The sequence below is a fragment of the Mesoplodon densirostris genome, chromosome 19, assembly GCF_025265405.1.
Source record: "Mesoplodon densirostris isolate mMesDen1 chromosome 19, mMesDen1 primary haplotype, whole genome shotgun sequence".
NCBI lineage: Eukaryota > Metazoa > Chordata > Mammalia > Artiodactyla > Ziphiidae > Mesoplodon > Mesoplodon densirostris.
The window spans coordinates 6698818-6720299 of record NC_082679.1 but is presented as its reverse complement, the minus strand read 5'-3'; the positions used below and the strand labels follow the sequence as shown (position 1 = coordinate 6720299).

Here is a 21482-nt window from a genome sequence, read left to right as displayed (position 1 = left end):
TTGACCACTAGGGAAGTCCATACAAGTTTCTTTTTTCTTTTTTTAATGGGCAGGATTCAACTATAGGATCTAGGGATGCATCTTTGAGTAATAAAACTCGAAAAAAGAGCAAGGAAGTGATCACCCCCAAAGTCAGGATGACATACTATTTGGGGGAAAAGGAAGAGGTTGTTATTAGGATAGGTGCGTAAAGTTCTGTTTTTTGACCTGGGCAGGGGCGACAACGGTGTCTGCCTTTTATAAACCCATTAAGCCATATATTTGATCTGTTTTTTACTTTTTCTATATCACGGTTTTATTTTCCAAAAAAGGTTTAAAAAAAAAAAAAACATATGCTGATCACCACATCGATGTCTTCCTTTGAGGGTGAAATGAAGTAAAGTATGAATCAGACTGGATCTGACTAATTTCGGTGTCCCCGGCATAGGACCTCACTCAGAGTATGAGCTGAATAAATAAACAGGCACTATTATTAGAGGTATGTTTACACATTCCCAGTGTAGTAGCTCCTGAGCCAGCATTTCTCAAAACCGTCCTGCATATCATTTGTTTCAAAACCACCCGAGATGCTTGTTGAAAATGCGGATTCGTGGACCCCATTCCAGACCTGCTGAATCAGAATCTCTGGAGTGGGGGGACCCTGCAGTCCACAATTTTTTAACAAGCTCCCCAGATGAGCCTGGTATGAACAAAAGTGTGATAACCCTTGGAATAGACTCATTCACAGTCAAAGGTAGAAGTTATAGCGTTTAAACAAGTTTGTGATAGTCTTGTGGCCTTATTAAAATAGCAAAAACCTATCTAAAAGGTTAAAACCCAGGGCTGGCACTGCTGTTGGCTGATGAGCCAATTGGAGAAAAATACATGCTACCATTTGTTGAGTATTTAGTATATACCAGGTTCTGTGCTATTTATTTAACAATCATCAACTCACTTAGTTGTGGGAGGTGCCTGCATTTACCTCCCACCTTCCCTCTGAGACTCCACCATGACAGTCCTGCCTTTCCCACTGCTGCAGGTGGAATCACTGGCCACAGAGTTGTCAGCTGAGCGCAGCTTCTCAGCCAAGGCAGAGAGTGGGCGGCAGCAGTTGGAGCGGCAGGTCCAGGAGCTCCGGGGACGGCTGGGTGAGGAAGACGCTGGGGCCAGGGCCCGCCAGAAGATGATCATCGCTGCTCTTGAGTCTAAGCTGGCCCAGGCTGAGGAGCAGCTGGAGCAGGAGAGCAGGTAGGTGGGAGAGGAGGGCACAGCGGGAGGGCAATCCTCACATTCTGGTCAATGAGATGAAGGGGAGCTGTGTTACAAGCACATGGTTTAGAAACATCCAAAAGGCATCATAATATTAATGGTTGATGATTTCCTATGTCATTTAGGATGCTTTGTGCTGCAAGTAACTGCATTCCCACTATATAATTTAAACAGTAATGTAGCAGTTAGCTATAGCTGCATAACAAACCACCTTAAAATTTAAGTGGCTTAAAACAACAATTTTTTATTATTGCTCATGAGTCTGTGGGATGGCTGGTAGGTTCTGCTGATCTGAGCTTGGTGGGACTCACTCATGCATCTTTGCTCAGCTGAAAGTCAGCTAGATGGATTTGCTGATCTTGGCTGGGCTCTCGTACGTCTCCATCCTGGCCTGGGACAACAAGGCTAACTTGTCTCTGCTCCAGGCTGGCCCAGGATTGTTCACATGACAAAGTGAAGGTTCCAAGAGTGAGGGCTTCTTGGGGTCTAGATTTGGAACTGGTACAATGTCACTTCTGTCACATCCTGTTACTAAAGCAAGTCATGTAGGGAATCCCCCGGTGGTCCAGTGGTTAGGGCTCCTCCGCACTTCCACTGCAGGGGGCATGGGTTTGATCCCTGTTCTGGGAACTAAGATCCTGCATGCCACACATGGCACGGCCAAAAAAAAAAAAAAGCAAGTCATGTGGCTGGCTCAGATTTAAGGGAATGTCCAGTCATGGCTGCCAAGCACTGCCCATTGCTAGGGGCCCCATCACATGGACTTCACCCAGGTGTGGATGAGCAGGGACCGTGGGGATGGGGGAAATTAAGGAGACAGGAGGGAAAGGATTGGAGGGGAGAGAGGAGGTAAGGATGGCCTCAGGTGTCTGACCTGCATATCTAGGTGGATCATGGGGGATTAGGAGGAGGAGCAGGTTTGGGAGAAGGCATTGAGCCCAATGCAGGGTGTGCAGGGTCTGGGGATAGCTGATGCTGGGGGCTGAACCAGGCTGGAGCTCAGGAGACAGATTTAGCAGACACCAGGCTGTTGATGGTTGTAGAAACCTGGGGCACAGCTGAGCTTGTCCAGGGAAAGTGTGTGAGTGAGAAGGAGAGAAGACAACAGAGATGGTTGGAGATGGAGCTTTGGGCTTCCAGACTGTTCCACAAACACAGAAAGCTAGAGAAAGAAATTGAGAGAGAATTCCAGGCCAGGTAGAGGGAAGGTCAGGTGGGAGATGATGAGTCCTGAACTGAGGGCTAGGGCTGTGAGGCTGAGGAGGGGACAAGACAGAGTCCAGGGGGCAATGGGACAGGGTTTGGTTACTAACAGGCTGGGGGTGGGGCAAAGGAGAGAGAAGGGGTGAGGACAATGCCTGGTGGTCTGACTTAGGGACTGGTGGTCAGTGGGTCAGTCCCCTGAGAGGAGGAAGACTGGGGGCGGGGTGGTGGGGGAATACAGTTGAATATGAGAGACTGAGTGGGATATGGAAAACTGGTATAGACACGGAGACACTTTTAGGACCTTCAGGCATCTTACTAGAAGCTAAGTTACTAGATTCCCTGGTGGGAGCCTGGGTGCCAGTGTCTGGCCTGAGTAGACTGTGGGAGCTAGTTGTGGGTGGAAAAGAGGGCAGAGGCCACTCTGAGAACAGGTAGCCACTGGATGAGGCTTGGGGGACTGAGCCCCAGGTGAGCAGCTCTCCTGATTCTCCCATTCATACCTCTCCATAGGGAGCGCATCCTCTCTGGCAAGCTGGTGCGCAGGGCTGAGAAGAGGCTTAAAGAGGTGGTGCTCCAGGTGGAGGAGGAGCGGAGGGTGGCTGACCAGCTCCGGGACCAGGTGAGCAGCTGATGTCATTGAGGTGCAGTGGGAGTGGTGGGGGGACCACTGACAGAGAAGTAGCACATGCCATCTCTGGAGGCAGTGAGTTCCCATCACAAGAGAACGTGTGGGTGCTGGACTGGAACTGAGTGCAGACACCATCCTGGGGCTTGGTGCATCAGCAGAGAGCTGGAATCAGTGACTTTGTGATCCATAAATTCTGGAATCCAGGAAAGGCCCTGGTGGGGACCTTAGACAGCCAGGGAGAGGGAAGAAGTTAAACCCTACCCAGAGGCTAGGCCACAGCTAAAATAACAACACCTGCTGTTTACTGACTGCTTTCTACGAGCCAGGCACTATGCTAAAGACATAACATATAGTACACTTAATTCTTATCCAAACTCTATGAGGTAGGTTAAACTATTATTTTCCCTCTAATTTTGGTGAGAAAACTGAGACAGAAAGGTGAATTAACTTGCTCACAATTATTTATTTAGTAAGAAATAGAGCCAGAGTTCACACTCCAGCACTCTGGCTGCAGAGTCTGTTTTCTTAATTATTTATTGAGTAGTTACTGTGTCCCAAGTACTATGCTACCTGCTTTTTAAAAAATACATGCTTATGTTCTCTCATCAGCTCCATTTCACAGGCAAGAAAATGGAAACTTTAAAAGGGGATATAATTTGCCCCAGAGTCACACAGTCAACAGAGAGAGCCTGGATCAGATCCTCTTGCCAGCTTCCACCCCAGGCTCAAATGTGACTGAGTCTAGTTGCTGTGCCCTTAAAAGCTCAGCTGTGTTTTATTCAGCATTCATCTCACAAAACAATTGTTGAGCACCCTCTATGTGCCAGGCACTGTGCAGGGCATTGGAGATGTGACTGTGAATGACACAGAGAAGGACTGTGCTCTCAAAGAGCTCACATTTTCAACGTAGGAAAAGAAAGATACCATAAACCTATAAACAAGTAAAGATAATTACAGATTGTGACAGGGGCTATGAAGAAAAAAGAGAATGAAGAGAGAGGGAGACACAGAGGACTGGGGAATCCCCCCTAGATTGGGGGTGGGGTGTCAGCAAGACCTCTCTAAGGAAGTGACATTTGAATTGATACTGAAGGGTGAGAAAGAGCCAGGAAGAGGGAACAGCAGGTGCAAAGACCCTGGGGTATGGAAATGACCTTGGTGAGTTCCAAGCAAAAAAGCAGACCAGTATTGCTTGAGAGAAGAATGGGGTTGGGGGGTTAAATGATAAGAAATGTGGTCAGAGTAGTTGGCAGGAGGCAGATTATGTATGTCCCCTCCATGGAGAGAGAGATGGCAGGGTCTAGGGAGGGTCTCAGTGAAGATGGTCTGATCAGTGTGTTTATGGGAAGAAGACCCTGCAGGGCCTGGAATGCCAGGCTGAGGGGCTGAGACCTTGTCCCAGGGGTACTGGGGAATCACGGAGGACTTTGAGCAGGGAAGGGGCAGGGTCAGCCCTGAGCATAGAAAGATCCCTCTGAGGCCGAGTGGGGGATGACCTCACATTTGAATCTGAGGTGGAGGCTGGTGAGAGGATCTAGGAGAAAAGCACAAAGCATGAATAGATGGCAGGGCACAGGACAGAGTCAGGATGTAGGAGGGATGAGCTGTGGGGAGCTCTGGGTGAGGGTAGCACCCAGAGAAATGACCCAGCCCCCCTGCTCACACCAAGCTGGAGAAGGGGAACCTTCGAGTGAAGCAGCTGAAGCGGCAGCTGGAGGAGGCCGAGGAGGAGGCGTCCCGGGCTCAGACGGTCCGCCGGAGGCTGCAACACGAGCTGGAGGATGTCACAGAGGCCTCCGAGTCCATGAACCGGGAGTTGAACACGCTGAGGAACCGGCTTCGGTAAGGCCACCACCCCGCACATGTGCACCCTCGCTCCATAAACCCCAGGATCTCGCTGTCCCCTCATCTCGCTGTGCCCTCCTCCCCATTTTATTCTGTCTCTCGATATCTCCCTATCTCTCACTTTTCTCTCTGCCCCCTGGTCTCTCCTCCCCGCAGACGCGGCCCCCTCACCTTCACCACCCGCTCAGTGCGCCAGGTCTTCCGACTGGAGGAGGGCGTGGTGTCCGACGAGGAGGCGGCGGCGGAGGAGGCGGAGCCGGGGTCTGGGCCACTGCCCGCGGAGCCCGAAGGGTCCCCTGCGGCCCCACCGCAGTGACCCTACCCTGCCTGCAGCCACCGGGCCCTCCCTCCCTGGCCCCCTTGGTGCCTGTCCCACGAACAACCCTCTGGCTTCTTGCACTTTGGAAATGGTGCCACCCTCTGGCATGACAGCACTTATCAGCCCCACGGGGTGGGGGGCAGGGGGTCACCTGAGACTTCCCGTGAACCCCTAAACAGAGGAGTGGGCAAGCAGGGAGAAAAGGACTGGGGCGCTCTCGCTTGGGAGAAATTCAGGTGTAGTTGGCAAGCTGGGGTCCCATCCAGCTCCAAATCCTTCCTTCAGTTATGAATGATCTATATTAGGAAGGGAGCATGGCTCCCCTGCCCTCCTCAGCCAGGGCTTCCCACGCCCCTTCCCCCTCCCTCTCTCTCCTCCCCCTCCCCCTTAAGTCTCCCCCTTCCCCCTCCGGCTCCCTCTTTCCCCCTCTCTCCGTGTCTTTCTCCACTTAGCCACTGACCCCAGAACTTCTGAGCAATAGCACCCTGAGCCCCAGGCCACCACCAGCCTTTGACCCTTGCAGAGGGGCAAGATAAGGGGACCTCACTCACTCCCCTCCCCCCATGCTCCCTTCTGGTTGCCCTTGTGTGATCACAGTTCATTTGGAGTTTCCCATGGGAGTTGGAGGAGGCCCCCATACCCTCCCAGACTCCAGACTCTGGCAGAAATAAACTCCAACCCCGACTGGACCCCTCGGGGGCTGTATGTGTTCCTGCAGGGGTAGGGGGACAGGATGGGCAAGGGGCAGCGAGTGGAGGGGGGCAGTCTGCTGGTTCTAGTCCAACTGGCCAGTGTTGGGGGACCTCACGTGTACCCAGCATTTAATGTGGAAGAACTCATTTTCCCCTCACCCAACCTTCCTCCAAAGTATCCCCTGCATTATACAGATGGGAAACTGAGGCTTAGTGCTCCAGGGTCCCTTGCTCCAAGCCTCTCCGTCAGCGAGTGGCAGAAGGGGTGCTGCACTCTAGTTGACCCTCAAGTCTTTGCAAAGCAGTGTTAGTAGTGACTGTTGAGCTGTTTGCTGAGTACTATTTGTTTAGCTGAGCTCAACTTGGGACATTAGTCTCAACCCTCAGCACAACCCTTAGAGGCAGGGATTTCATTGCCTTCCAGCGTCTAGAACAGTGCCTGGCACGTAGTTGGCCTTAGTATGTTTGCTGAATTAATAGATCACCCCCCGCTCGCCCTTTTAGAGTGGTGGAAACAAGCCCAGAGAAGTTGAGAGACTTGCCCAAGGACACACAGCTGCTAAGAAATTGAACCCAGTCTGGCTTCAGAGTGGGTAACTCCCGAGCCCACACTCCTTTTCTGGGGACTAGTCACCAGCACATGACCCAGGAGCTCACATGACCCAGGAGCTCACATGACCCAGGAGCCCTCCCAGACTTTCCAGTTAGGGGTGCGGATCCCCATTTTTACCATCAGGGAAACTGAAGCAGGTACTTGCCCCCGCCACAGTCACAGGGTGAGAGCCGCCGATGAAGGGGGGTGTCTGGACCCTCAAAGTGGACCCTTGCCGTCTTCACACGACCCTGCTCTTCTGTCTGCCCCCAGAGCCCCTAGCCCCATCAGGAGACCTTCTCTGGAGACAAAGAGATGAAACTTTTAAATGAAAAGGAAACTTTTATTTTGGTGGGGAGTGAGAGGGCGGGTGGGAAGGGGGCATGACACTTTTTATTTGGGGGGGGGGTGACATGCGGCAGCTTCTGCAACGGGCGGTTCATGCACCCAGGGTGGGCGTGGGAGAGGCTTGGGGGAGAGGCCGTGCCGACCCCTCCCTCCCTGCCCTGGGGGTGGGCTGAGAAGACCCGCCATTAGCACCAGAGTTGGACGATTTGCAGACCTCCCCTCCCCAGACTGACTCCGGGCACCCTCCCCCATCCCTGAGAGCGCCCCCTTGCCACTCCCCCCCACCCCAACAACAGGCCAGGCCCGCCCCGCCCACTTTTGAGTGAAAGAAACTTATTGCTGTGTGTGTGTGCTGGGGAGGAGCCGCTGTATTCAGAAAGACCCCCCGCCATTCATTCCTCCCCAATCACCCCGCCCCCGCCCCGTGTCCGTGCGTTCCCGGAGCGCAGGAGGGGCGCGACATGCGTGTGGGGAGCGCGTCATGCAGCGCATGCGTGTAGTTGCAGGCACCCTGGCGGCCGGGGGGAAAAGGGGAGTCGGGACTTGGAAGTTGTCCCTTTAGCTCTCTCTCTCCCTCCCCGAATCCCTCACTGTTGACTTGGGGGATGGGGAACGAGAATAACGTGTGTAGAGGTTTATAATGATTGTGACTATTTTTAAAAGCTGAACTAAAAAGCTGGGTACGTGTGGCAGATTGGCGAGCAGGGGGGAGACGTTGGGAAGAGGTCCGTACCCTTTAGAAAAATCCTCACCCCCTTTCCCTGCACCGTTCGGCTTCCGTGAGGGTCAGGGGTATCTGGGGGTTTGTTTTGTTTTAAGAAGTTAAACCCTTTGGCAATATAATCAGTCTCCAACCCCGTACCCTGGTGTTTAAAGCCCCTAGCCCTTTGCCCCGCCCCACCCCGCTCCCGCCAGAACCCGCCCCACCCCTCACCCCTGGTTCGCTAGGGTTTAGGGTCCAAGGGAAGGATGGGCGGGCTCAAAAATGCCCCTTGCATAGGAATCGTTGCATCAAGAATCGTGCTCAATGACACCCCCCCACCAGTCCTCGGGCGGGGGGTGGGGGGTTCCTGAGGCCATGGGAGCAGAGGGAGGGAGGTTGCTAATTCCATGGGCCCCCAGCTCCAAAAGGGGTAGTCCCTTAAGGATTCTGGGACCGGTGTGGTCCCTGGGCTTGGGGTAGGTAGCGCATCCTTCTTGAGCCAGGATGGGGTATGAGAAATGATTTTCCACCCGCGAACGTGGGGGGTTGAAGAACGCCGGGGAAGGGCGAGCTGGGATCCCAGCCCAGGTGGATATGTGGTTTCCCAAGCTTCTGATGTTCCAGCGTCCCTCCGCTAGGGAACAGCCTCTACATTTTAAATGTAAACACCTCTGACCTAAATAAACGGTGTCCTGGCCAAGCGGCAATATCTGGACCTGCCGGCTTATGTGCGAAATGCCAGGAAAGACAAAACTTTAAAAATAAGTGTTTGTCCTTGTACTGCCTAAAACCTTAGCACATCGCCAGGGGTACAAATATGACCCTCCGGGAAACATTGGCGTCCGTGAAGGTGCCTTTGGGGCACCATTTAAAGAAAGGGGCTCTTGGAGGGGCAGGGTTAGGCGTAAGAAGGGGGGTGCCCCGGGAAGGTCTGGTTCCCTGGAATTGCAGACAGGTTGAGCTTATCTTGAAAATTCTAGCGTCAGGGGAACCTGAGGAGGATGTCTGATGTCAGATTTAGGGGTGTCCGGGAAATGTCCAGAGTGTGGGAAGGATTTGGAGCATCCCAAAGGCTGAAAGTGAGCTGAAGGGCTGGATCAAGTCTTGGACGTCTGAGGTGCTGGGATGCAGCTCAGGGAATGGGTGGGTGGTGGGGCTTGGGCGGGGGTGGGGGTGGGGGGTGCGCGGTGCGGACAGTATCCGTGTGCAGAGGTTAAGTCCCAGGAGCGTGTGGGGATTTGGAGGATGCGGGATGCCAGACTCAGTCTCAGGAATTCTGGGGGCAGTCCTCATGTGATGGGAATCTGGAGGGGGTGTTGGGGAATTTTGTGTGCTAGGGCCAGAGCATCCCAGGAATACTGGGATGGGAGGTCCGAGTCCATGCAGCAATACAGGCGAGCAAATCCCTGGGGGTGGGTTGGGGGGTGGGGGAGGAGGAGGAAAGAGTGAAATTCACCCGAGGGATGCTCCTAAAGGCTGAGGGAGCAGCTGTCCTCAGCCCACCCCTCCCCCCGTGCCTCCGCTTCTACCGTCCGAGCTCAGCTCCGGTTTTTGGCTTGGGTGACTGTTCCTGCTTCCCTTTTTTTTTTTTTTTTTCCGTGATGGGTTGCCCTCCTGGGGTGAAGGGTAGGAGGCTAGGAGGCTAGGAGACCCTCCGGTAGCTTAAAGGCCAGCCCGACCCACATGGAGGTCCCCACCCGCTTCCCAGAATGCCCCTTCCCTCGCACGCAACATGCAGCCCCTGGCGGCTTATTGCTGAGGTGGAGTTGGAGAGGGCGGGGATCCAGTTTGGGGGAGGCATGCAGAGTAGTGGGGAGGCGCCCCAAAATGTAATTGATATAATTTGGGCGTATTTACACGAGTCGATTGCGGGGGGGTCCTATGGTTCATGGAGACCTGAGAAGGCTTTTTTTCAGGAGGGGCGAGTAGTTGGGGGGATGGGCTTTGGCTCCTCCCCCCTCCATCCTGGGGTCCCAGGTGGAGGTGAGGGGCCCGGGGGTGTCTGCTGGCGTCGTCGTCTCGGTTGCATATTATTAATGACTGTTTGATTTTTTTTTTTAAACCCTTTCCCCCACCCCCCACCCCCAGCTCCTTTGACCTTCTTCCCTGTCACCCCCGAGTCCCCCCACGGGGGGGAGGGGAGTGCTAGAGGATGGAGGGCAGGGTTGGGGGAGCGCGGCGGGCGGCCCTGGGAGAGCCAGGGGGAGTGGCAAGGGGGGCGAGGCGCAGGGACACCCCGCTCAGGCCCGCGATGCTGCTCAGGCTGCGGGATTTCTCGTAACCTGGGGGGTGGGGGTGGGGGGTGGGGGGGCGAAGGGCAGAAACACGGGGAGGAAGCGAGGAGATAGGGGTGCAGGGGGAGGGTCCAACAGACAGAGGGACCCCAAGACCGAGAGAAGCAGGAGGGAAACAGAAGGGATATGAGACGGAGAAAGAGAGAAGACAGAGACAGGAAAAGGCAGGAGACAGGAAGAGATGGAGAGGGCGAGTCAGAGAGAGAAGGCAGGTGACAGAGACGGTGAGGGAGACAGAGAGGATAAGAGACGGAGAGACAGACACCAAGACACAAAGTGACAGATGGCAAGAGACGGAGAGATGGACAGAGGCGGACCAAGGAGACGGAGAGAGAGAGAAGTGAACAAATTGGACAGTCAGTCGGCATCAAGGAGAAAGGTTCAGACATGGGGAGGGGGGAGAGACCCAGGGTTAGGAGGCGGGGTGGCAGCCACCGAGCCTCCCCCACCCTACCCCCACCGCGGCCCCCCTCAAATCCCCTCCCCCCTGTTGGCCCCCTTGTCTGAGGCAAAACGGTGGGGGGCAGCGAGGCAGATGGTGGGCAGCACGGGCGTGGGTGGAATGCCAGTGGGGGAGCAGCCGGTGGAGAGGCCTTGGGAGGGAATGGGTGGGGCTGCAGTGGGTAGGGGGCTAACCTAGATGTAGAGAGATGAAGACAGGCGGGTGGGGACGCTGTGAGGGGCTGAATGGAGCGCAAGTTGGCAGTGCCCCCTCCCTGGGCGGGGCGGGAGTGGTGCAGGAGGACAGCCCCAAGAGCAGTCTGATGAGGAGGGCAAGACAGCTGAAGGCTGTAATGGGGTATCTTTAAAGGGTCAAGAAGCCTTTAAACGAGAACCTTCTGATGGGAAGGTCCTGACAATGTCTGGATAGTCCAAGGGATCTAAGGATTTGGGGCACACGTGGGGTTTCTTGAAAACTTAGGAATGTCTGAAGAGTTCTGCCAGTGTCTGGGCTCTTCTAGGGCTTTGCTAGGCAGTACCAAGGGGTCTGTCTGGACGAGGGCATCTTGACTGACGGAGAGAGGGCCTGGGGGAGGTTGGAAGCCCAGTGTCTTGGGGACACCCCCTCCCAGCCATTCCCAATTGCTAACCTGGGGGGAAGGGGCAGGGGGGGACCGAGGGTCTCGCGAGGTCTCAGGCGGTGACAAGAGCTGGGGACAGAAATACACAGAGTCACGGGGGGGGGAGGGTGGCCAGGGGGAACCCCCCAACACAGCCTCACTGTTGGGGGGACGGAGAAAAGCCGAGATCTCTTCCTCCTCTCTGGTGTTTTCCGGGGGAGGGGAGCAGTGAAATGGGGGCGGCCAGAGACATCAAATATGGAAGGAGCTTCCGGGGTGGCTGAGGGGGAAGGGGAGGATGAAGGAAGAGAGGAGGGGGAGGGCTGGGGAGGACGGGGGAGCTCGGGTCAGGTGCGGGAATCAGGTGGTTGGTGAGGGGAGACGGAGAAGGGAGGGGTCATGGGGTGGGTGAGGGTCAGGTCAGGAGGAAGGATCTTGGTTGGGGGTGGAATAGTGGAGGGTGGGTCCTGGAGGAAGGTTAGAGAGGAAGGGAGGCACGTGGAAGGGGGAGGGATCCAGGACCTTGGGGGAGGGAGTTCAGTCAGTCCCATCAGCTCCAGCCATAATTTGAGTTCAATGAATGGATTTTGGCATCCGAGGCAAGAGAAGCAGAGAACTCCCCCCAGCTGCACCCCCCAGTCCTCCCTCACCCACATTCCCGAATCCTCCCCCCTCCCCCTGCCCCTCAATTCCATAGGGGCCCATCCAGACCTGGGAGTGGGGAACAAAGGGAGGTGGGTAACAGGACTGGGTGCAAGCAGGGGGTGGGGGGTGAGATGGGAGCAGGGAGGCAGGGGGTTGGTAATGAGATGAAAGTGGAGGATGATGGAGGTGGGGGGCGGGTTGCAACAAGGAGAGGTCCGGGGATGGAACAAGAGCCAGACAGTCCCCTCTGGACTAGGAGCCCAGAAGCCTGGGTTCTTGTCCCCCATCTGCTCTGTGGCTGGGGGTTGGCCATGGACCTCCCTGAACTTCTGTAAAACAAGGGGGTTTAGATGCGGCTGTCCTTGGAGGCTCCCTAAGTCCTGTGGCATATCCTTAGGCTGCGGGTAGGGATTCTTTAGGATGTATCTCTGTATTTCGAAGGGAGATTCCACAGGCATGTGTTGAATGAATAAGCGATGGATCAAATGCTTTCAGGTGGCCTCCCATCATCTTTAAGATCAAATCCAGCCTCTCACCATGGCCAAAAAAACCTTTCCCCCCAGACTCCTCCCCTCTCCCTTAGGCCACTCAGCTCCAGCCACACTTCCCTCCTCGCTGTTCCTTTAACAGACCAAGCTCATCCCACCTCAGCACCTCAGGCAGCACCTCAGGGCCTTTTCACTTGCTGTTTCTTCTGCCTGGCTGGAGCTTTTTCAACTTTCAAGTTTCATGTCACCTTCTCAGAAAGACTCTCACCCCCTAATCTGACCTGGCCAGAGTAATTATCCTCTTGCTTGTTTTCTGCTTCCTCCAATCATGGAGTGGCAGACATTTGCTGTAAAGGGCCAGATGGTCAATATTTTCGGGGCTCTGTGGGCCATACCATCTCGGTCGAAACTATTCCAGTCTGCGGTTGTAGACAGTGGCTGTGTTCCAATAAAGCTTTATTTACAAAACAGCTGGTGGACACATTTGGCCCATGGCTGTAGTATGTTGACCCAGGCTCTAGAGTAGCAACTCTGTGATGGCAGATTCTTGCTTTGTGCCCTGCTAAATCTCCAGTGCCTAGAATTCTACCCTCAATCATTAGTTGCTGCATGCATGCATGCATGCATGCATGCATGAATGAATGAAGTTAGGGGTTAGCTGGGGTTGTTGTGAGGATTACAGAATATATGTTAGATTCCTGGCACGCGTGGAACGTGCTTCGTTGTGTTTGCGGAATAATTCATCTACTCTCTCCTCACTCTATCTCCCTCACCTTCCCCACTGGCCAGTCCTGACCCTGCCCTCTTGACCCCTGCCCCCCCGACTCTCCCTGTCTCTTTCCTTCTTCTCCACCCCCATAGCCCTGACCCCAGCTCAGGCTTTGTCCTCTCCCCCTGGACCCTCATCCCAGCCTCCTCCCCAGCCTCCTGACCTGCAATCTCCCCACTCCAGTGCATCCTCACAAAGCCCTAGAGCAGACCCGCCCCTCCCCAGATCCGGGGACAAGGCTCCTCAGCCCAGCCCTGCTTTTCGGCCTCAGTTCTAGGTCTGTGTCTGCCTCTCCCCCAAACTGAGAGCTCATGGAGGGTGGGGGTGCGGTTGGATCGCTCACTGTTGAATCCCCTGGGCCTAGCACTGTGCCGGGAGCCTGTGTGTGCTCTGTAAGTGCTGGCCAATCCACAAGTGACTGGATGAGTGGCTGAGTCTTTCTCACCCCAACCTGCACCCAGAACAATGTCCTGGGTGTGTACCCCATTTTCTTGATTAAATAAACAAAAGCAAAACCAAGGGGGGAGGCAGGGAGAGAGATGTGGATGGGGCTGAGAATGGGGGTCAGTCATAAGGGCGGGGAGGGAGGTCAGGCACATGGTGGGGAGGGTTGGGCTTAGTTCTAGGGGTTAGTGAGGGGCACCGCAGGTCCTGGGCAGGTGGGTGCGGCGCCAGTGTCAGGGCTGGGGGTTAATTGGATGGAGCTGTTTGGAGTGAGGGGACAGGAATCTCGGTCAATGGGGGCTGCATGTTCTCAGATGGGTTAGTCAGGAGGGAGGGGGTTCAGAGGGTGGGGGTTACTTACCCTGGGGGGAGGGGGTTCGTCCACTAGGGGGATATCCAGGCTGCAGCGTTGGCGTTGAGGTCGGGCAAGAAGCTTGGGGGGCCTGGCTTACGCCAGTCTTGGGGGGGCAGTGGGGGAGCACCAGTGGCTGGGGGTGGGGGAAGAGGCCAGAGGGTGGGGGGGGACATGGAGATGGAATAAAGACAGGTGAAGGGTCAGTGGTGAGGAAATTTGGGGGAGGGCGTCTAAGAGGGAGGGAATTTGGGGCCAGGAGTTGGGGGAAGTCCAGCACCTCCTCCCTCATCTCCCTCTCCTCCCCTCCCCTGGGGGAGGGGAGGAGAGGGAGGGTCCCAGGGGGCCAGTGGAGGGCACCTCACCTTTCCGGATGGAGCCATCAGGGGAAGGGGCATAGTCAGTGAGGAGGAAGCAGGCTCGGTCCCGGCTGTAGCGGCCCCGGCTCCCGGGGGTGATGGGGCTCTTGTCTTCTGGTGACATGGCGGGCTGGTCAATAGCCGGGCAGTCCTCGTGGGCAAGCGCAGCTGCTGCAGGGTCCCCGTTGGGGCGGGGATCTGTGTCCCGAGGGTCAGACAGAGACACAAAGGAGAGAGTGAGGTGTGGGAACTCTTGGAGGGCAAGGTCAGCAAGGAGAGGTGATGGAGGTGCAGGTTGTTAGCGGGTGTGGCTGGTGGGTTTGGGGAGCGGGTCCTGGGTGGGGAGGGTGTTGAGTGTTGGGAAGGACAACAGGGTAGGGAAGGGCGTTGAAGGCTAGGAAGTGGGGGTCAGGCGGGGTGTTGGGTTCTGAGAAGGGCAGGACTGAGGTAGGGTGTCGGGTGTTTGGAGGGACAGGGACGGGGGAAGAGGTGGTGGGGAAGTGAACTGGGTGCTGGGAAGGAGGCCGAGACAGAGTGGAGGGTGGGATGGTTGCTTGAAGTGGACCGAATAGGGCACAGCTGGGGAAGGGTGCATGGTTTGGGATAGGTTGGGAGGGCTGGCTGGGAGGGATGCAGGAGGCTGGGAGGCGGTAGTTTAGGGAGGGGTGTTGGACGCTGGCAAGGGCACAGTGGGAGGCGTTGGGAAGGTGACAGATGAGGGAGGGGAGAGGGGGGGGTCCCCCAGGCTCTGACTTTAGCTATTTTTAATTGGTGTGAAACTGGGTCAGCGGCTGAGGGAGCAAGATGGGGGCCGGGCGGCCCAGCTCCCTTTCTTGACCTACTTAAGGCATGGGGGTGGGGCCCCCCAGCCTCTCCCTTCCCCGGGACTGATGCCCCAATCACTGCCTCTGAGACACAGACTCCCCTGGGGGGAGAGCTGAGCACAGGCTCAGTCCACTTTCCTCTCCCCTCACCTGCTTCATCAGACACTGCAACAGTGCCCTGGCCTCTGTCTCTGGCCCGATTCCCGCGTGAGACTCTCTCCCCGTGCTCTGAACCGCCCCCCATCTCTCTTTCTCCGAGTCCCTCTCACCATATGGCTGATCACTCTGCCCCCCGCCCCCCTGGTTCCCCTGAATACCTTGGCTGCAAGTCTGTCTCTCCCCAAAACTCTCTTTCACACGAAATCTCTGTTTCTCCATCACTGTCTATTTCCGTGCCTCTTCTCTGGCCTCGGCAATTGCTATTCACTTTCCTCTCTTCCGTCTCTGTTGCTGACCACCCCATCTCTCCGGAGTCTCAGCAACTACCTCCTGCCCCCCCCAACAAAGTCCCCACCTCTGCCTGCGCCCCCCACCTCCACCCCTCGCGCCCCCTCCTCACCTGCCCGGTTGATCTCAATCACTTCCTCCTGAGCCAACGGGCAAGGCTCCCCAGGGGCAGGCAGAGGAGGCAGCCCCATGATCCCGAGCCCACCCGCTCCCCCCCTGAGCAGCCCGGGGTGCGTGTGGGGCCCTGGTGGGTAGGCGCCTGCCACAGTCACCCCCATGGAGGGCGGGGTGATGGGTGGTGGAGGGCTGATGCTGCCGCTGCTGTGGTGAGGATGGGGCGGGGGCGGGGGCGGCGGGTCGGGCTTGCAATAGTTGGGTGAGCCGGGCTGCGGGGGCCGGGGAATATGTTTATTCTTCTTCTTGGGCAGCTTCTGTTTGGCCATGGCCAGCGAATAGTACATGCCAAAGTTGTTGACAATGACGGGCACGGGCATGGCGATGGTGAGCACCCCAGCCAGGGCACACAGCGCCCCAACCAGCATCCCTGACCACGTCTTGGGGTACATGTCTCCGTAGCCCAGGGTTGTCATGGTGACCACGGCCCACCAGAAGCCGATGGGGATGTTCTTGAAGTAGGTGTGGTTGGAGCCCAGGATGTCATCGGGGTCAGCGCCAATGCGCTCAGCATAGTAGATCATAGTGGCGAAGATGAGCACACCAAGCGCCAGAAAGATGATGAGTAGCAGGAACTCATTGGTGCTGGCGCGGAGAGTGTGGCCCAGCACGCGCAGCCCCACGAAGTGCCGCGTGAGCTTGAAGATGCGCAGGATCCGGACAAAGCGGACGACCCGCAGGAAGCCCAGCACGTCTTTGGCGGCCTTGGAACTGAGGCCCGAGAGCCCCACCTCCAGATAGAAGGGCAGGATGGCCACACAGTCGATGATGTTGAGGCTGCTCTTGAGAAATTCCACCTTGTCTGGGCAGAAGGTGATGCGCATGAGAAACTCAAAGGTGAACCAGATGACGCACACACCCTCCACGTAGGTCAGGAAGGGCTCCGTCTCCACCTCCACATTGGTGATGTTCTCCGGCGGAGCCCCAGGGATCGGGGAGGCCTGCGTCACTGTCTTGTTGCTGATGTGGATGAAACCCTCGTGGGTCTCCAGGCAGAAGGTGGTGATGGAGATGAGGATGAAGAAGAGGGAGGCGAAGGCCACATACTGCGGGGCAGGACAGGAGAGAGAGGGCAAACGGTGACCCAGGCATCTGGTCAATTAGCCATCTCCCTGAGACCCTCCCAGGGGCCCCTTTCCCAGACACAAACTCCAGGGAAACCCAGGTGTCCCAACCCCAATGCCTCCATCCCCTCTTGCATCCTGTTCTCTCTAAATCTTGCAGAAGGATCCGAGGCAGCTCTCCCCCAGCTCGGGAGAAGAGCCGGCCCCAGCAGCAGCAGCAGATGGGCCACTTCTTTCCTGGAAACAGCAACTTCTGGCTCCTTGCCCTGTCTCCTAGACCATCCCCCCCCCCACCCTCCTGTTCCCTGTGTCGTATCTCAGGGGTCCCTGGCAGGGTCCAAGCATTCTGCTGGGGGATGTGGGTAGGGAGACTAAGATCATACATCCTGTGTCTCAGAGGCTTTGGGGCTTAGCTTGGAGCTGAGGGAAGGCGAAGGGGAGAAGGTGGGTCGGAGGCAGAACCAGGAGGTGGTTAAGAGTAAGAAAGCCTGGGTTTGAATCCAGCTTTTCCCTGCCTAATTGGGCAAAGAGATTAACCTTTCTGAACCTCAAACTTTTTACAGGATTATTGTAAGGATTACATTAGATGAGTATACAAAGGGCCTGACTCCAAAACCAGTGCTTGGCCTAGTGTTTGGAACTTAGTAAGGCTTGAGCCGTTATTAGGGTGTTGGGGCATCAGTTAAAGGTTGAGGCCTCAGACAGGTGCCGGTGTTTAAGGACCTTGATGCTAATGACTGGGTCTCAGAAAAGGGAGAAGGCTGGGTGAGGCCCTCACCCTGAGAGAACAGCACAGAGTTGGACCCACAGAGGGGAGGAGGGGTGTTAGGTCCCTGAAGGAAGAAGGAAGTGAAGGGTCAAGACTGAAAAAAGGGAAGATGATAGGGGTGGGGTTTAAGGCTCTGGAAAGGAAGGGAATGTCAGGGGCTTGAACATAGGGCAAGGGGAGAGGGCAGGGCTAGGCCCAAGGAGAGGTGAAGGGGCTTGTCAGAGGTTCAGAGATATGGGGGCGGGGGTGCCTGGTTCATTTCAAGTTGGGGAAGGACCAGTGTCCTGAGCCCAATGGTGTGGGTTTTGATGAAGGCCTTGAGAGGAGACATGGTCAAGATCTTGGAGAAGGCCCCTAGAAATTGTAGTTGGCTTTATCAGATATGTAGAAGGGAGGTGGAAGGAGTGGGGTTGGTCCTTAGAGAAGGGAGCGGATGGGCTTTGAGGCAGAGGGGGCTTTAATCAGATGGGCAGAGGAGAGAGAGCCTGGGGTGCAGAGAAGAGAGGAGAGCCAGAGTTGGCTCCCGGGCCACCACCGTCCCTCTCTGCACTCTCTTTCCTCCACGGGATGGGGGGCAAGGTCCGGGCTTGGGAGACCTTGACTTTCATCTGAAGTGCAGAGCCGAGAGGCGGGCCAGCGTCCGCCTCACAGGTGACCCTAGATGCTGGGGTGGGCTAGGGGCTCAACTCTGGCCCTCTGCCCCGCCCCCTCTTCGTTTCTCCGCAGTGGTTTAAGAGGCCGGAGGCCTCCGCAGAGCGCATGCCTGGTGCTCCCCCGCCCCCCTCCGAGCCGGGCGCAGGGCGCAGGTTGCGGCACCGCAGTGGGGGCGGGCCGGATGGACCAGGGGGCGGGGCGCGCGGGGGGCAGCACCACGGACAGCTCCCCCACCGCAGTGCGCAGCCGCAAGGCCTGAGCGAGGTCTTAACCCATTCCAGGCCGTTGCCGAGCAGGCAGCGCGCAGCCGCAGTGCCGCTTCACAGCGGGAGGCCACAGGCCAGTAGCTTGATTAACTCCTTCCCTCCCGGGACACAGAAAGAAAGGTGGGCACCCGTCGCAGTGCGCAGCTTAGAAGCTGGACAGCGTCAGGACCCCCTTGTCCAGAGATGCTTCAAAAGCAAAAGGGGTAGGAGAGCATGGAGTCCCTGTGAGAAGGAAAGAGGAGAGTATGGGGAGAGGAGTGAGGGGGAGGTAGAGCCGGACCCTCCACTGTGCGTTGGCCTCAACTCTCAACTCTCATTTGGCGGCTAGAAGATGCTTGGCGCTACGTGGACACTCAAAACACATCCGTAAAGTAAATGAATGTCCCCGTAGCTGTCCCAGACCCCTAGTTTCACCTCAGAACACTTCAATGGGGTCACAGGAGGGAAGGGCTCCCCAGGCCATGGGGGGAGGGTGCCGCTCAGAGGCCTGAGGGGGCATATAGGGCCACGTCCTATCTGCACCTCCTCTCCCCCACCTCCCCCCACCCAACCCCAAATCTTGCCAACTCAGCGGTTCCCGGGGACCAAACTTTATGCGGTGCCTCCGGCCCCCCTCCCCCTCGCTCCCTCCCCCAGTGCAAATGCGGCACTGCGGGTCCTCCGTGTCCTTCCCGGCCCAGGACGCGGCACGGTGGGGGGAGGGTGCCGGACCGCCTCCTCCGGGTGTTTGGGTCCCCAGGAGGCTAGAAAGGGGGCTGGAGTCTCTCCTCTTTCCCTCCTCTCTCTAATTTCCCACCCCCCATCTTGAACTGTCCTCTCTCCTCCAACACAGGAAGGAAGTTAAGAGGAGGAAGAGGTTCAAATGAGAACCAGGGGGAAGGGTAGCTATTAGCCTGGGAAGTTACAGATGTTTGAGGAAAGTTTTTTTTTGGGGGGGGGGGAGACGAAGAGAGCTTTGGGGGAAATACGGAATTTTGAGAGAGATAAGACTGGAGAGAGGAGAAGGCTGGAGTGTGGGCTCTTTGGTTCACTTTGCGGGGGGCAGAGGGGGGTCTGAGAGGCCCAGTCCTGTGCTTTGGAATGGGTAGTGGTGGGGGGCGTTAGGAAAGGGGAAGTGAGCAGGGCTTGGGGAGGGAGGTCAGTTGGAAAGATACCAAGGTAGGTCAGAAAGACCTGGGAGCTATTTTGAGGAGGAAGCTTTGGGGCTGATAACTTGAGGAGGGTCCCCAGGATTGAGGTTAGGTAAAGTTCTGGAGCGGGAAGGAAAGTCATTTACCCACTAGGAAAGAGGCTGGGAGGCTGAGGGTGGGGGGAGGGTGTCCCAGAGATAGAGAGTGGGCTATGCAGTTTAAAGATGAAGGAAGAAGCTGGGAGAATCTGTGGATGAGAGAGAAGCTATTTTGGAGGGCATATGGGAAGTTCTGGAGAGGAAAGGCATATCATGGGGGTTCAGGACTCTTCTGGAGACACTGAGGAGGAGTGTGAAAGCCTTGGGGGAAGTCTGGAGCTGTATGGGGAAATCCTCGGGAGGGGAGTTGGTGTGGAGGATGCAGGAAGGGATGTGAACACAGAGGGGGCGGCAGGGTCCCAGGAGAGAAGATGCCCCAAGACTGTTGCAGTAAGGGGGAAGTATCCTAGCCAGAGCAAGTGGTGTGGAGGTTCAGAGGAGTCCAGGGGACTCTGAGATTGGGGTGGGAACTATTCTGAGACTTTAAGGGCAGAATAAGCAAGGGGGGTTCAAAGGTAACCAGGAGACTCAGACTTGGAGAGAGGGAGGGGATGTGGAGACGGGCAGAAGGAGAATCAGAGGTGTTGGGAGAGGATTCAGGACTCAAGGCTGGAAGCTGGAGAGCAGGCTGCAGAGGGTCTGCAGGGGGTGGAAACAGTATTCACAGGGCCTGGGACACTTTGAGGGTCAGGAAGAGATGTCTTCTGAGGATCTAAGGAGGTCCAAGAAACTGAGGGCTGGACAAGGGTCTTCTGCGGGTCTGAGGGGTGGCCAAGAGAGGTGAGAAGAGGTTAAAACGGGCTAGGAAGACTCAGGGTAGAGGAAATGTCTTCTGAGGGCCTCAGGAGGGGTCCGGGAAAGGCAGATGTGGGGTTGTTCAGGGGGTGTGTTTAAGAGATTCACGGTCGGAAGGGAAGTTTCTAAGGGCCTACGATGGCCTAGATAAGCAGGGTGGGGTTTAGAGAGGTCTGGAGTATTTTGAAGGTTGCAGAGAGACCTTCTGAGGATCTGGGGATGGCCGGGAGAGGGGGGTGCGTTCAGAGTACGGGAGACTAAGAGTCTGGGAGGCCGAGAGACCAGGAAGGGCTGGGAAGGGCCAGGGATTAAGGGCGAGGATGGGGCGTTTCTGAGGGTCTAAGGGAGGGGGATGGGGGCTCCGAGAGCACGCTCACCCTGGCGGCCCGCGACGAGTAGGGGTCCTCGAAGAGCGCCCACACGCGGGGCTGCCAGCGGCGCCACCACGTGCCGCCCGCGCCGCCCGCGCCCCCTGGCGGGCCCCCGGCGCCGCCGCCAGCGTCCTGGAAGCAGAGGCGCTTGAGCTCGCCGCCCGCGCCGTCCAGGCCGCCGCCGCCCGCGCCCGCCTCGTCGTCCAGGCCCGCGTCATGGGCGCCCGCAGCGTTGGCAGCGTTGGCGGCGCCCGAGGGGTCGGGTGCCTCGAAGGAGTCGAGCGCTTCCTCGGCGTCCCGGTGCTGCCGGTAGGTCATCCAGCAGCAGGCCTCCACGTCGGTCTCGTCGATGCCCCAAAAGCCGAGCTCCTCCTCGAAGAGCGGCCCGCACACGTCGGCCGGGCAGTGCAGCTTGCCAGTGCGGTAGTAGTTGAGCACGTAGGCGAAGACACCCGGATGCCGGTCAAAGAAGAACTCGTCGGCGCCCGGGTCGTAGTCGAAGCGCGCCGCCGCCTCGGGCTCCGTCAAGCCGGCCAGCCGCGTCCCCGGCAGGGTGCGCAGCGTCGAGCGGTACGTCTCATGGCGCACGCCGCCCACGTTGATCACGATCTTGCCACTGTCGCCACCGCCGCCGCCGTGCCGCCCCATGGCCGCCGCCGGCAGCCCGGGGCATGGCTCGGCGCGCCGGCCCCCGGGCCCGCGGGGTGCCGGGGGGCCCGCCGGGGACGCGGCGGGGCCGGGCTGCGCAGGCTGCTGCTGCTGCTGCAGCGGCGGCGGTGGCGGTGGCGGCGGGGGCAGCGGCAGCGGGGACTCGGACGTTTGCGGCGGCGACACCGGCTGCTGTTTGCTGGACCCCAGGCGCCCGCGGAAGGATGAGACGCAGACTGAGCTCAGCAT

General features: G+C 57.3%; 2 protein-coding genes across 6 annotated transcripts in view; one reads left to right on the top strand and one right to left on the bottom strand.

Moving 5' to 3' along the window:
- MYH14 (myosin heavy chain 14) overlaps window positions 1-5936 on the top strand; it is a 90427-nt gene extending 84491 nt beyond the window's left edge. For all 3 annotated transcript variants that reach the window (XM_060084631.1, XM_060084632.1, XM_060084630.1), the window contains 4 exons: window positions 1019-1227; window positions 2965-3073; window positions 4752-4924; window positions 5084-5936. In XM_060084631.1, the coding sequence (XP_059940614.1) occupies window positions 1019-1227; window positions 2965-3073; window positions 4752-4924; window positions 5084-5243 (651 nt within the window). In that variant the 3' untranslated portion in view covers window positions 5244-5936. The remainder of the gene's footprint in view (window positions 1-1018; window positions 1228-2964; window positions 3074-4751; window positions 4925-5083) is intronic.
- Window positions 5937-9726: 3790 nt separating this feature from the next.
- On the bottom strand, window positions 9727-21482 carry KCNC3 (potassium voltage-gated channel subfamily C member 3). Of its 3 annotated transcripts, XM_060084389.1 has the most exons (5): window positions 20592-21482; window positions 15377-16484; window positions 14832-14834; window positions 14000-14191; window positions 9727-9863 (listed from the first exon to the last, which is right to left on the bottom strand). In XM_060084389.1, the coding sequence occupies exons 1-5, from the start codon at window positions 21480-21482 to the stop codon at window positions 9727-9729; spliced, it is 2331 nt and encodes a 776-aa protein (XP_059940372.1). The 3 variants fall into 3 exon arrangements, with proteins under 3 accessions (XP_059940372.1, XP_059940370.1, XP_059940371.1); XM_060084387.1 differs by lacking the exon at window positions 14832-14834; XM_060084388.1 differs by lacking the exons at window positions 9727-9863; window positions 14832-14834 and adding an exon at window positions 12993-13770.

What these genes read in the sequence shown, in the direction of transcription:
- KCNC3 (XM_060084389.1), bottom strand. Translation starts at nt 21,482, where the DNA reads ATGCTGAGCTCAGTCTGCGTCTCATCCTTCCGCGGGCGCCTGGGGTCC. An exon ending in ACTCGTCGCGGGCCGCCAGG is followed by an intron (nt 16,485 to 20,591) that starts GTGAGCGTGCTC and finishes CCTGCCCCGCAG; the next exon opens with TATGTGGCCTTCGCCTCCCT. An exon ending in TGATGGCTCCATCCGGAAAG is followed by an intron (nt 9,864 to 13,999) that starts GTGAGGTGCCCT and finishes CCCACCCCCCAG; the next exon opens with GTTACGAGAAATCCCGCAGC.